General features: G+C 39.1%; 1 protein-coding gene across 1 annotated transcript; it reads right to left on the reverse strand.

Moving 5' to 3' along the window:
- Positions 1 to 990: 990 nt before the first annotated feature.
- LOC122316082 (DAR GTPase 3, chloroplastic) lies at positions 991 to 11,872 on the reverse strand. Its single transcript, XM_043132603.1, has 9 exons — positions 11,604 to 11,872; positions 11,067 to 11,201; positions 10,826 to 10,942; positions 10,360 to 10,503; positions 10,191 to 10,277; positions 8,185 to 8,300; positions 2,747 to 2,928; positions 1,900 to 1,957; positions 991 to 1,571 (listed from the first exon to the last, which is right to left on the reverse strand). The coding sequence occupies exons 1-9, from the start codon at positions 11,748 to 11,750 to the stop codon at positions 1,448 to 1,450; spliced, it is 1,110 nt and encodes a 369-aa protein (XP_042988537.1). The 5' UTR covers positions 11,751 to 11,872; the 3' UTR covers positions 991 to 1,447.
- Between the last annotated feature and the right edge of the window lie 434 nt (positions 11,873 to 12,306).

Consider the following 12,306-nt stretch of genomic DNA (forward strand, 5'->3'; position numbering starts at 1 on the left):
TTTCAGTTTGATAAACATAGAACTGAAAGAGAATTTTCAGTGGGGGATTGGGTTTATCTCATATTGCAACCTTACAGGTAGCAATTATTGCTAGTGAGGAGAAATTTGAAACTGTCTCCTAGGTTTTTTTGGCCCATTTTAGATTACTCATCAAGTGGGAAAGGTGGCTTACAGACTTCGTTTACCCTCGTATTCTCTTTTGCATTTTGTTTTTCATGTTGCTTGTTTGAAAAGAAAAATACGAGAACATATGTTGCCTCTTTCAACCTTACCCCAGTGGATTTGCAAGGGAAACTAATGCCTGAGCCTAAGAAAATTTTGTAGCACTGGAATAAGAAGGTCAACAATCGACATGTGTTGAGGTGTTGGTTCAGTGGAAGGGTGTTGGAGTGGATGATAGCATCGGAGCCTTATTGGCAACTTCGTCAAAAGTTTTCTTACCTTATGGGCAAGGTGCTTCAAAGGGGGAGTGCATTATAAGTCAAGAATGTGCTAGAGTGAATGATAGCAATATAGTTAAAGGCATGCTACTCGGCAGTAGGAAGAATGAGAGTTTTGAAAGTTTTGTTCATTATGTTCTTGGAGGCTGGAACAGTGTCGTAGTGTAATTGAAAGTGTTAATAATGATTAAGCTGTCATTTAGTTTAGTAATAGGTTGGGTGAATAAGTTGAACACAGTCGTTTTGTAGCTTTTTTTTTTTTTTCTTATGATCGTAAATACAATGTTGTATTGGAAGAGATGAAAGAAACATAAAACACACGAGCTGGAGGGAAAATCCCCATTCGGAAATTCATTCAACAGATTTCTCTCTCTCTCTCTCTCTCTCTCTCTCTCTCTACTTGGTTTTCTTGGAGACTATCTCAAATTAGTCATCAACTGGGTCCGTTACACTACCCATCCTAGCACTCCTCTCATCTAACATACTTAACAAGGGAGTTCTAATGAGATCTAGTGAATTAACAGAATAGTGTAATCACCGGATACCGTACTCATGTCCAACAATCTTTAGAAGTGGGCTCTTTAGGCAGATAAACAGATGCCATAATACATTTTTCCGTCCAGAAATGTGGTATAATCAGTGATCCTCTGGTTCAATTTACATACATTCACCACGGTGCATGAAAAAGTCAGTAAAAGAGGATGTCTCATTATGGTCACTGGTTACTGTGCAAACTAGACTAAATTTTAATTACCTTACATGGAGCTTTCCCAGTTTGGACCACCTGAAATCTCTGCTATCTGTCATGTTCTATGTGGTGGTATTGTAACGTTGTGGGACTTGTTCTTCCATAATGAAACCTTATCTTACCAAGATTTTTGTTCTCCAATCTTGACTACGGTTACTAGGTTCTTCTTTGATGGACATTAGCATTCTTTTGGCATGTCCAGGATTGCAGTCAAAGCTTCAAAAGTCCTTATTTTCCAATACGAAAATATTCAAGGGCATTAACTGGGAGGCCTCTCCAATGCGATCCAACCAAGCTTCCCTTTCCGGAAATCAGAGAGAATACGAAAAGCTGCTTGATGAGTGTCACCACTGAACAAGTGAAGTGCAAGCTTCTGAACAAATCTGCATGCAGAAAATGTATAGCAATCAATTCAGCTTTGGGATTTTGGAATGAATATGAATAGGTGACTGTACATTCTCCCAAGGATCTCTCCAAATAACAAACTGTCCCCATTCTGTATACGGATAGACTTTTATCTCCTTTAAGCTAAATGCAATTCTTTTTTATTTTGGCATACCCGGTTTTTGTCACCACGATGTCCCTATAAGCCTACTATTCAAAAAGTGCTTAGCCTCCACTCCCTCCCTCAATAGTCCCCCAACCCAGCACCTAAAATATTTTTAAAAATCAAGTCCAAGTGAGAACAACAACCGCCATGCCAAGACATACGTTTTACCACATTGACCATCCACATCAATCTTGTAACGGTTGTAAAGAGGTTTTGTGCCTGCAATAAACAAAATTTGAATATTGCATGAATGTGCATTAAGATGATTTAAATAAATGTCAGTAGAAATTTGAGCACAAGTAGAAAAATGCATAGAATAAGTACTAGGGAGATTAAGACCACACTCTGCATTAAAGGGATAGAACTCCTCTCTCTCTCTCTCTCTCTCTTCATTCAGAGAGGTGTGGTTAAAAAAATATTTCTATTATAGTTTTCAAGACCACCAAAATTTCCTATGCAGTAACAAAGGCAACTTATTATCATTTATGCACCCGTTATTTATTTACTCTCATGCCATGTTCATACTGCTCCCAAAATTTAAGTTTGTGATCGATACGATAAAAGCTCTCAAAACTTTACCCCATTAGCATCACGCATAATCGTTCCACTGCTTAATCTCTTTCCTCCATATTTACTTTATTAAAGTTGGTCACCAATATTTCACATTTGGAAAACTTCAAACTCAGATTACAAAAAAAACTAAAATCTAAAAAGTTTTCCATGCATTGCATTGGTATGCTTCTTGTCACAAGTAAAACCGGAGCCAAATTGAACTTCTAAAATGTTCTAATTTCCAGAAAGATTCAAATGGTTTCTTGACAGGCTAACAAAAGGAAGCAGAAAAAGAGTTACCACTAGCTGAATAAATAGTACAGATTGTGACTGTCTTGTAAAGATCAATTTATATTGAAGTGCTTTGTGTTACCAGATAAGTTCCCTTGTATCACAAGTGTCCTAGAAAATTCCAACAGAGAATAGATTGATTAAAATAATATACATGATGCTTACCGACTGATGAAAGCCTTGCCAACATCTGCACAAGAATTGCAGCAACATCAGCAACATCATATGATCTCTCTCCAATGTCATCACATATAGCAAGCTTTATTGCAGCTGACTGATCACCAATCCGCATTGGAAGCATTCCAGGAGAGTCCAGCAACTCAAGGTCATTTCCAAAACGAACCCACCTTATCCACGAACATGAAAGACAAAAGCAGACGAAGAAAGTTAGTATATAGACAAGGCCAGGAATTTTTCTTAATGTTTATCTCAAGATAAAAAAATAGAGCAAGCATTGGCTTTGGAAACTCTTGAGAGAGTGATGAAATTGTAGAAGTATGTAGTTTCCAAAATTACACAATTTATGTTCATGGATGTGAATTTTAAAAATTTTGAAAGTTTGCATTAAAATAAAAAGACACTATAGAATCTCTCTCTCTCTCCCTCTCTCTCTCTCTCCCCCCCCCCCCCTCCCTCCCTCTTCCCTTTTTTAAGGATTCTATACCATTCTTAGCATTTTAAATTTTTAATAGACTCAAACTTTAATAACAGGTTTCCAATATCCTTTTATTTTATAAGAAAATATTTTATTGATATAAAGATAGACATAGCCCAAGTACACAGGAGGTATACATGTGATTACACCTATTTAGGAACTAGAAACAGTTAAAAATTAATCCTGGAAATTGAGACCATTTAAATCTGAAGCAATGGCCCACATAAATAAAGTCTTCTAGAAAATGCTCTTGAACTCTTCCAAGGAGCACTCACGATCCTCGAAATTCTATCATTTCTTTCACTCCAGATTTACCAAAATATACAAATGGGAGCCATCTACCACACAGCTGCAATCTGTGGTGTCCCCATGATTTCTCTCCAACTAGCTAGTAGTTCAACCACCCTCCCCAGTATAACCCATGCTAATCCCACTTTGCTGAAAAAATAATTCCATATGGCCCTTACAAACTCACAATGTAGAAGTAAATGATCCACCGTTTCAATACTATTTCTGTACATACAGCACCAGTCGATGATGATAAGCCCACTTTTCTTAAATTATCAACAATCAGAATCTTCCCTAAAGCTGCTGTCCAAGCCAAAAAAACAGCATTTGGAGGTGCTTTACTCTGCCAAATGTTCTTACAAGGAAAATGATTCCTACCTTGGGCACTAAGAGTCTCACAGAAAGTGCGTACAGAAAATTTGCCTTTCTTAGAAGGCCGCCACACCAATCTATCCACCGCTGTAACAGCAGGACTAATGGTGTAGAGCAAGTTAAGGAATTCCACCAAGACTCATACTTCCCAATCATGGGCCTCCTTAATGAAGCTAACATTCCATTGCTGCGAACCATTAGTAATTTCCCACAAGTCAGCCACGAAAGCATCTTGTTCCCCCACAATTCTGAAAATAGAGGGATAGACATCCTTAAGAGCCATATCTCCAACACAAACGTCATGCCAAAAACTGATTCTGTTGCCATCCACCATACACAGCCTAGTGTTGCTAGAGAAAGACCACCAACCTTTCCGAATATGCTTTCATAACCCCACTCCGCATGCCCCACTAACTTCATTAGAACACCAACCCCCCCTTATACTCACTCCCATACTTAGTATCAATTACCATCTTCCATAGTGATTCCCTCTCATAATTATATCTCCATAGCCGCTTCCCAAGAAGAGCATTATTGAAGGCCCTCACATTGCGAACCCCCAATCCACCACCCCTCAAGGGAGAGCACACCTTGTCCCACCCAACTAAATGAAACTTAAACTCATCGCCAAGTCCACCCCACAGAAAATCTCGTTGAAACTTCTCAATCTGAGAGGCAACACTAGCTGGAAGAGGAAATAATGACAAGAAATATGTGGGAAGGTTTGAAAGGGTACTCTTAATTAGTGTAATCCGACCCCCTTTAGACATATACAACCTTTTCCACCCAGTCAGCCTACGCTCTATTTTCTCTAATACCTCATCCCAAAAAGTGTTGGCTTTGAATGATGCTCCCAACGGAAGGCCAAGGTACTTCATAGGCAGCGAAGAGACCACACATCCCAACCTTCTTCGTTTTAGAGAGATTTGTTTTTAAACTGGAGACTGCTTCAAAACATAGCAAAATAGCCTTTAAATATTGAAATAACCGATAATGCATCTCCCATGTTGGGGATGTAAGAAATCTATCCAGTATAGACCGGGCATGATTATTAGACCATGTAAATGTACCCCCCCGAAATAAGAGGGACACGTCCATGAGCTCCAACTCAAGTATGAAATCAGAGAATTCAACCATTGCATGATTTTGCCATCCCTTCTCCGATCTCTCACTCGGAAACCTTGTCACATTGAAATCCCCTCCAATACACCATGAGACATCCCACCAAGTACACAATCTTGCTAGCTCTTCCCAGAGAAACCAACTCTCGCTATCCAAATTAGGACCATAAACCCCACCAAAGACCCACAAAAAACCATCTTTAGAATTTTTAAAAGAACACCCCACCGAGCATTCTCCTACAAACTCGTTGAGATTCTCCACCACCCATTTATCCCTCATTACCAACACTCCACCTGATGCCCCATTCGAGGGTAAATATGACCACCCTACATGCTGGCAGCCCCAAATACTCTAAATAATACTTCTTGTGATAAGCTTCAGCTTAGTCTCCATCAAGCACAAGATGTCCACCTTCCATTGTGTTAACAGATTTCTTATTCGGAGGTGTTGGTCTATCTCATTCAACCCCCTAACATTCCAAATTAGAATTTTGGACTTCATTTTTCAACTACTACAGCTCTCCCGTAGTTCCTTCCTCGGCTTGCACTCCCTTCCTTTCCTTCATAATTAATAGACCAAGATAGCCTCCTCAACTCTCTATTTCGTTTTGACCCCATTGCATGATGATAATGTCCTGCCTCAATTGTTGTGAGAAGTGCCTTGAATTGATCTTCAAAGCCCCCACAGGAGATCCCTACACATCTATGAATTTCCTCCACTTTTTGCATGATCCAATCTAAAGATAGACAAGGAGGAATAGTACAAATAGGGATAGGATCATCCCCAATTTCCTCTGGCCCAATCTGATGAATCTCCCTTGTGCTGAGTGTTGGATCGTGCTGGAATCTGCCTTCCTCGTTCTGTTGTAACTCCTCACCCACTATTGGAACCATGTTGGATCCAAATAAGATCAATGTTCCTTCCCATTCTGCCTTCTTGTACATCTGTATCTCCTGCTCAACTCTCTCCATCAACCCTTTATGTGATGTTTCCCCTTGCTTCTGAACTCCTGTAAGTGTGTCCCTCGATCAGTATGGTTTGTCTCAGAGGCTACGTCTTTTTCTGACATCGAAATATTCCTCTGCATTGCACTGAGGTCGAGCTATTCCCAAGAGGACTCCTGCGAAATTTTCTGAGTCATTTCCCCATGCTCCTAAACCCCTGATGCCACTCTCATGCATAGGCTCTACTGCCGGGACGTTGCCCTTAATTACCTCCACGGTACCGAAAAGTTGCCTAGACAATGTTGGCGCACAAGTCTGTGTCAACCCACAGAGCTTTGGCCCACCAGAAGATGGCATCTGTGATTTCCCAACCTTTTCGTACAGTGGCAGCGCTAGGGTTCTATCATATGGGTTGCCGGAAACTACCCTAGACGATGCCGGTGGAGGGGAAGGTGGCACTCCTGGCCATTGTGATAGTGTGGTCTCGGGCCCAGAGGAGGACGTTGAACTCATTTCAAAATGGGTAGTTTTGGACGTAAGCCATTTCTTTTCAGACACCATCCCATTTTGGGACGGGGTCTGCCTGTCTAGCCCAAGCCTAGCTTAACTTTGCCTTTTTCAAGCCTCATATACTGACTTGACTCCAACCCAGCATTTCCTTGGCCTAGGCCCAGGCTCTGGCTAGGATTTAAATCCTAGTCCACTCTGCCTAGCAACTCTTTTACAGACTTCTTCAGATAGTGCAGCTCCTCATTCACGCCAGCCAGCTCCTTCTTCAGCCCAAACCAGACACTCTGCCCCTCACTTTCCACTGTGCAAATATCAGACAAACCACCTATATCTTTTTCTGAAAAAATAGTGGTTCTACACAACACTACACCTAGAGGGGGGGTGAATAGGTGTAATCCAATTTTTATGGCCTTTTAAAAATTAGACAAACAAGCAGTTAATAAATTAATCAAATAACACAAATAATCAACACATGATTTTGATCAAGTAGTAAAAACTCATTTGAAGAACATCTTCAAAATCTAAAACTACTCCGGGTGTAAGATACCACCTCAAATCCACTATAGAAATTTTAGTTTGTTACAACCAATTTAGAGACACTCACAAAACCTTTGTAGTAGCTAAACTTGGTGTTGCTTTCCCTCAACATTTTCAATTACAAAGTTGCGACCATCTCTCTCTGCGAAGGAGCACTCCCCTGCTACCCTTTGCTTTTTGTCCTTTTCTCCATTTTGTGACGCTAAAGGATTGCCTGTACCACCATGCACTACCACCCTACTTTCTGCTCTATCTCCCATCGCAACCTCAATGTACATCCTAGCGTGCCTTCCCAACTCCTTCCCTTTCCCATCACCTTGACCCACAACTAGAGCCTTAGCCACATACAGAGCACACTTCATCTCCATGGAGAGGCTTTTCCACCCTCTACCTTTCATCCCTTCCGAGAACACAAGCATACCTCGATGCCCACTACCACCATACTCAGTGACTTCTAAGTAGCGTCCATAAGTATCGGAACGCCGAATGGCAACCAGTGAGAAAGACCCAATACGAAAAGTCTTAAAAAACTCCTTCCTACCCCCTTAATGATAGCACTCCTCCATCGTGATTGCCAACCAACAAGCACTGGCATGATTGAAAACCATCACCTTCATGACCTTCCTACTTCTTTCAGTAACATGAAAGTAGCTTCCCCCCTCCAACGATAACACAAAAACCTTGGTTTCAATTAGTAAGTGTTTTCTGAAACCCATCCTACACCGAAAATATGACAAGCCCAAAGAATGCTAAGGTGATTCCAATGCAACTCACCAGAAAAAATCATCCATGATGAAAGTGTACACAGAGAGAGAGAGAGAGAGAGAGAGAGAGAGAGAGAGAGAGAGAGAGAGAGGTAATAGTTTCCAATATCTCCAATAACAATTAATAAATTGTAATATCCTGCCAATGAGCTCTAGCTAAAATGGTGGACCTCCCCCTCCTGAAAGAGTAATGGAAGGTGAGGTCAAGGCTTCAAGATCCATTGAACACATGTTTAACTACCTAATCAAAAGAAAGAAAAATAACTTAGATTTTCTTTTTTTCAGATTTTCTAGGACTCCAATTAATGCAACAACAAATTTAAACCCAGCACTGCAAGTTGCTTTCATTTCTCCCAACCCCCAACCTCATAACCCGAAAGATATCCAAGTGACAAAGATGAAGATGCATACTTCAACTCTCTTGTGACACCTGGTCTGGGAGCCGCTGGACACATTCTCCGCTTCAGCAAACGGTTTATCAAAGATGATTTTCCAACATTTGGATATCCAACTATTCCAGCTCGTACCTATAAATAACAATGCAATGTTCATTTAACCATAGCAATTATTTTTGTGAAGCATGAAACACAAAATAAGTTATCTTATGAAGAAAAGGATCAAAAGCATAGAGAAGCAACCATCATTTGGAAAAACTCCTTTGTTTCTTATCTAAAGATATTTCAAAAGAAGTTCAAGAAGAAAAACAATACCCCTTCTGGCTCACCACCAATTAAGAATCTTCCCATTTCCTCCCACAAATTGCTCAAAAAGAGCCACATCAGTTCATCTCATCCCATCGTCTACTACTTATCTACCAATTTTAAAGTGCATTCTGACTCTTAAGCGAAATGTTTGACAAGAGTATCTGACCCAAACACTCTCTCCTCTGCAACACGTTCCCAAACTCACTCTCTTAAGCAAATTATCTCTTACTGCAACCCCTGATCACTTTCATTTTGACCCAACCATGCTCATAAAGCAATCAAAAGCAATGCAAAAATGATCTGCTGGTGTTTGGTAGATTCAGCCTCTATAAGCCTAACAACAACATTTATCAAATAAATAGATCTTTGTCAGAGATATATAGAGACATAAATGTCGAAGCAGCAACTGAGCTTTAATCCTTTGATAACATTCAGAGAAACTTGAGAACAGCATCATTAGACAGACATATTTCAAAACGAAACAAAAAGCAAGAAAAAGGCATCAAGATCTAATCCTTTGATAAAGTATCGGAAAACCACGATTGGAGGACCACAAGCTCAAGGCTCAACGAAACAGAAAGTATCAACATTAAGAAACTTCTTGGTGTCAGCAGTGACCAAAAAAAAAAAAAGAGCCTGGCATTCATTTATTCTATCATCTTCGAGGCTTATTTTATGTCCAAGTCCTGAACTTCCTCCAATCCAATTCTTTCATTCAATTTTTGCTCATCATGTTATTGTAGTGTTTTTTGTTGTCAGACAAGTATAAGTTTTTTTCTCTAGATGTTAGTCAATTGCATATTATCTTGAAGATGTTTATTCTGTTATCAATTGTGGAACTTGAGAACTATAATTGAGGTTGAAATTTGTAAAAAGCAAGATGCTGCTGCTAAGGAGGAGCTTGCATTTGGAGCCAAAGGAGCTGTGATTATCATTGTTGCCAGAGAAGAAGCCATCAACTAAGGTTATGAGAAGATGAGGTGGAAGAAGGGGCAGTGGCTTTGGGTCCCAAAAAAAATCGAAGCAAGGAAGTGTTGCAATTGATGAATGAGGTGATGAGGTGGATGTCATTCTCATCGGCAGTATGGAAAGAGAAAACAAGTGCAAGGAAGAGGAATGTGGGGAGGTTTAAGATTCAAGGTGGAAGATGCCACGGTTTTGCAGAAGAGTTGGGACATGGTATGGAGGTTGTCTAGTTGGGGGTGATTGGTCATGGAGGTGTAATTACTTTGCTTGAAGATTTGGTGATACGTTATTGACAAGGAATGTGGTTAAATGTAATTCATGCAATAAATTAGGTACAAAGTGGCCCATATCAAGCACCCCAGCTGGGGAGAATGAAAGAAAGATAATGGAAGTGGACTTGAGCCTTGCATCTTCAAAGTTCAAAATGAAACCAACAACTATCTTAAACTTTGAATGATAACCAAAAACTATAGAAATGTACATTTTCATTCTAAAGATTATGTCAAAAAAAGATTGGGAAAACAAATATTCTTCTCCAAAAACCTACTAGCTTTCATTGGTTCTTTGGAAGGTAAACCGTGTCGAGCAAGTAGACTGATAAAATCAAGTTGTGCTTAAATGCTTATATAATTTTGCAACAGCATTAACAAGCACCGTGACAATAAAATCAGAAATTAAGATAAAGACTAAGAAAGGGAAAAAAAAAATGGAAGGTTTCACATGATTTCACTAGATCTAGGAACCTACCGCCCGTGGAAGTAGTCCTTTGGCTCTCCGTCTGACATTCACATCTGCTGATAATGCCTTTGCTAACCGCCCCAGCTTCATAGTGCCCTGTACTTGCCACATAAACATAATCATATAACTAGATGATGTCCAGAATATGGAAAGATAATAGGGTCTTTTGTTCCAATACCAGCCCGAGTTGCCCATTGGAAAAGACAACCTTCGTTCCTTGCCTTGAAAAATAAGTTGCCCAAGCATTTCGGTCTGCCGTGGATATCATGTCTTCTCTATTCAGCACCAGAATTCTTTTCCTATTTCCCAGCCATGAATCCATCTGCTCCAGAGAGAGTACTAGAAAGGTTAAGACCTACAACTTTTGGTTTCAACTCGTCTGTCCTAAAGGTGCTTCTTCTTGGCCACAGTTCCTGGAAATATGGTTTCCACTTTCCACCAAAATTCATTATAGCATATTACAGGAATAACATTTATTTAGTAAGTCTTATAGGTAACAATAAACTAAAAAATTAGAAACCCAAAAAGTATGCATCTAGACAATCTTCTCCTCTCTAACCCAATGTAATTTGATATAAACATTAACATGTTATAGTCATTTCACATTACAGCTGAGCGGTAACAGAGTAATACAGAAGTCTGACCTGTGGATGACTAGTTGACAATGGAATTCTTGCGTCTCGCACCTCTATCACCACATCCATCAGCTTAAGTTGTTCTTTAAGCTGTTTTTCTGTTTTTGCTATGTGACCAGGATACCACTATCCAGGTGCCAACACCCCAATAAGGCAAATTGAAACAGAAACCATCAATTTGAATTTCCAAAAATCTCGGCCAGCTACCACTTCAGAAATTCAATCATGATAGACCAAACCTTATTCATACCTGAACAGGTCGCAGTGCCTTTGTCCAGTGATAAAGATCAGCATCCAGCTCAACCCAATCACTCTCTCCTTGAAATCCATCTTTGGAATAGACATTCCCATTTTCATGCCAACTGGGAACTTTCCCCCCAACAATCTGTAATGTTTTATTCCACAATTGTGTTATCCTATCCATTTATGACCGCATTTATAGTGCATACGTTATTGATTGTTAATCCACAACATTCGAAAGAATTATAATATGAAATAAACAAAAACCGGAACTAAACTGTTTGATTGGTTTCTGAGAAAATTTGGTTAATAAAAAGAAAATAAATGATCGTTTTATTAAGAAAGAACATTTAATACATTATACACTCCAGTTGGGGCTAAAACTGCTTTTGGGAATCCTCGTAAACAACAGCAAAAGATAAAAGATAAATAGATAAATAAAAGATTACAAGTTCTCCTACGTTTTACAAGAAACAAAACACAAGGAGTGAAGAGAATTATGAATGAACTAAGAGGGAAATATTAAATTGAGGATGGGAATTGATGCCTGGATGGTGGAAGGTGGGGACGAGAGAGAAGCTGCAGCTGCGAGAGCCGTTGGAGATGACTTGGGTTTGGTTGTCGGGAACTGAAGGAAGAGTCCCGGGATTGCAGGAGAGTTTGGAAGCCATAAGCCTGAGAGCTGAACCGCCATCTACTTTTGTAGCTAGTATTAGTGTAGTCTCTCGACTCTCAGGCTCTCAGTTTCGCGGCTGACGATAAGGAAAATTTTCTAATTTTCGCTTTCTTTCTGGTCACAGAAACTCACCGACGATAACAGATATTTTCGTATACTTCGTTTTTAAACATTATTTAAATATAAATTACTTTTAATTTTAAATTTTAAATTTTTTATTTTTTTATTTAACCATTACAATTTCCTCAAACTCCAAAAAAATATAAAAAATAATATTACTTTTACCAATTTTAAAATAAAAATAATATTAAAAATTTATATTCTAATAATTTTTAAGTTATTAATCTTCTACATTAGCTTATTTATTATTGTTATATAATATTATATTATATATATAAATATATATATTATTTCGAGTTTGTATTCGTTTAAAGTAACTAACGTGGCGCATGAAGTATAAGGGAAAATAGATAAATATGTTATATATGCATATATGAATTTGGTGATGACCATTTATAGTTTCCACTTTCCGCCTCATGTTTTTACTCTTAGATTTTCCATTCATATATCTCCT

The sequence above is a fragment of the Carya illinoinensis genome, chromosome 7 (genome assembly GCF_018687715.1).
Source record: "Carya illinoinensis cultivar Pawnee chromosome 7, C.illinoinensisPawnee_v1, whole genome shotgun sequence".
NCBI lineage: Eukaryota > Viridiplantae > Streptophyta > Magnoliopsida > Fagales > Juglandaceae > Carya > Carya illinoinensis.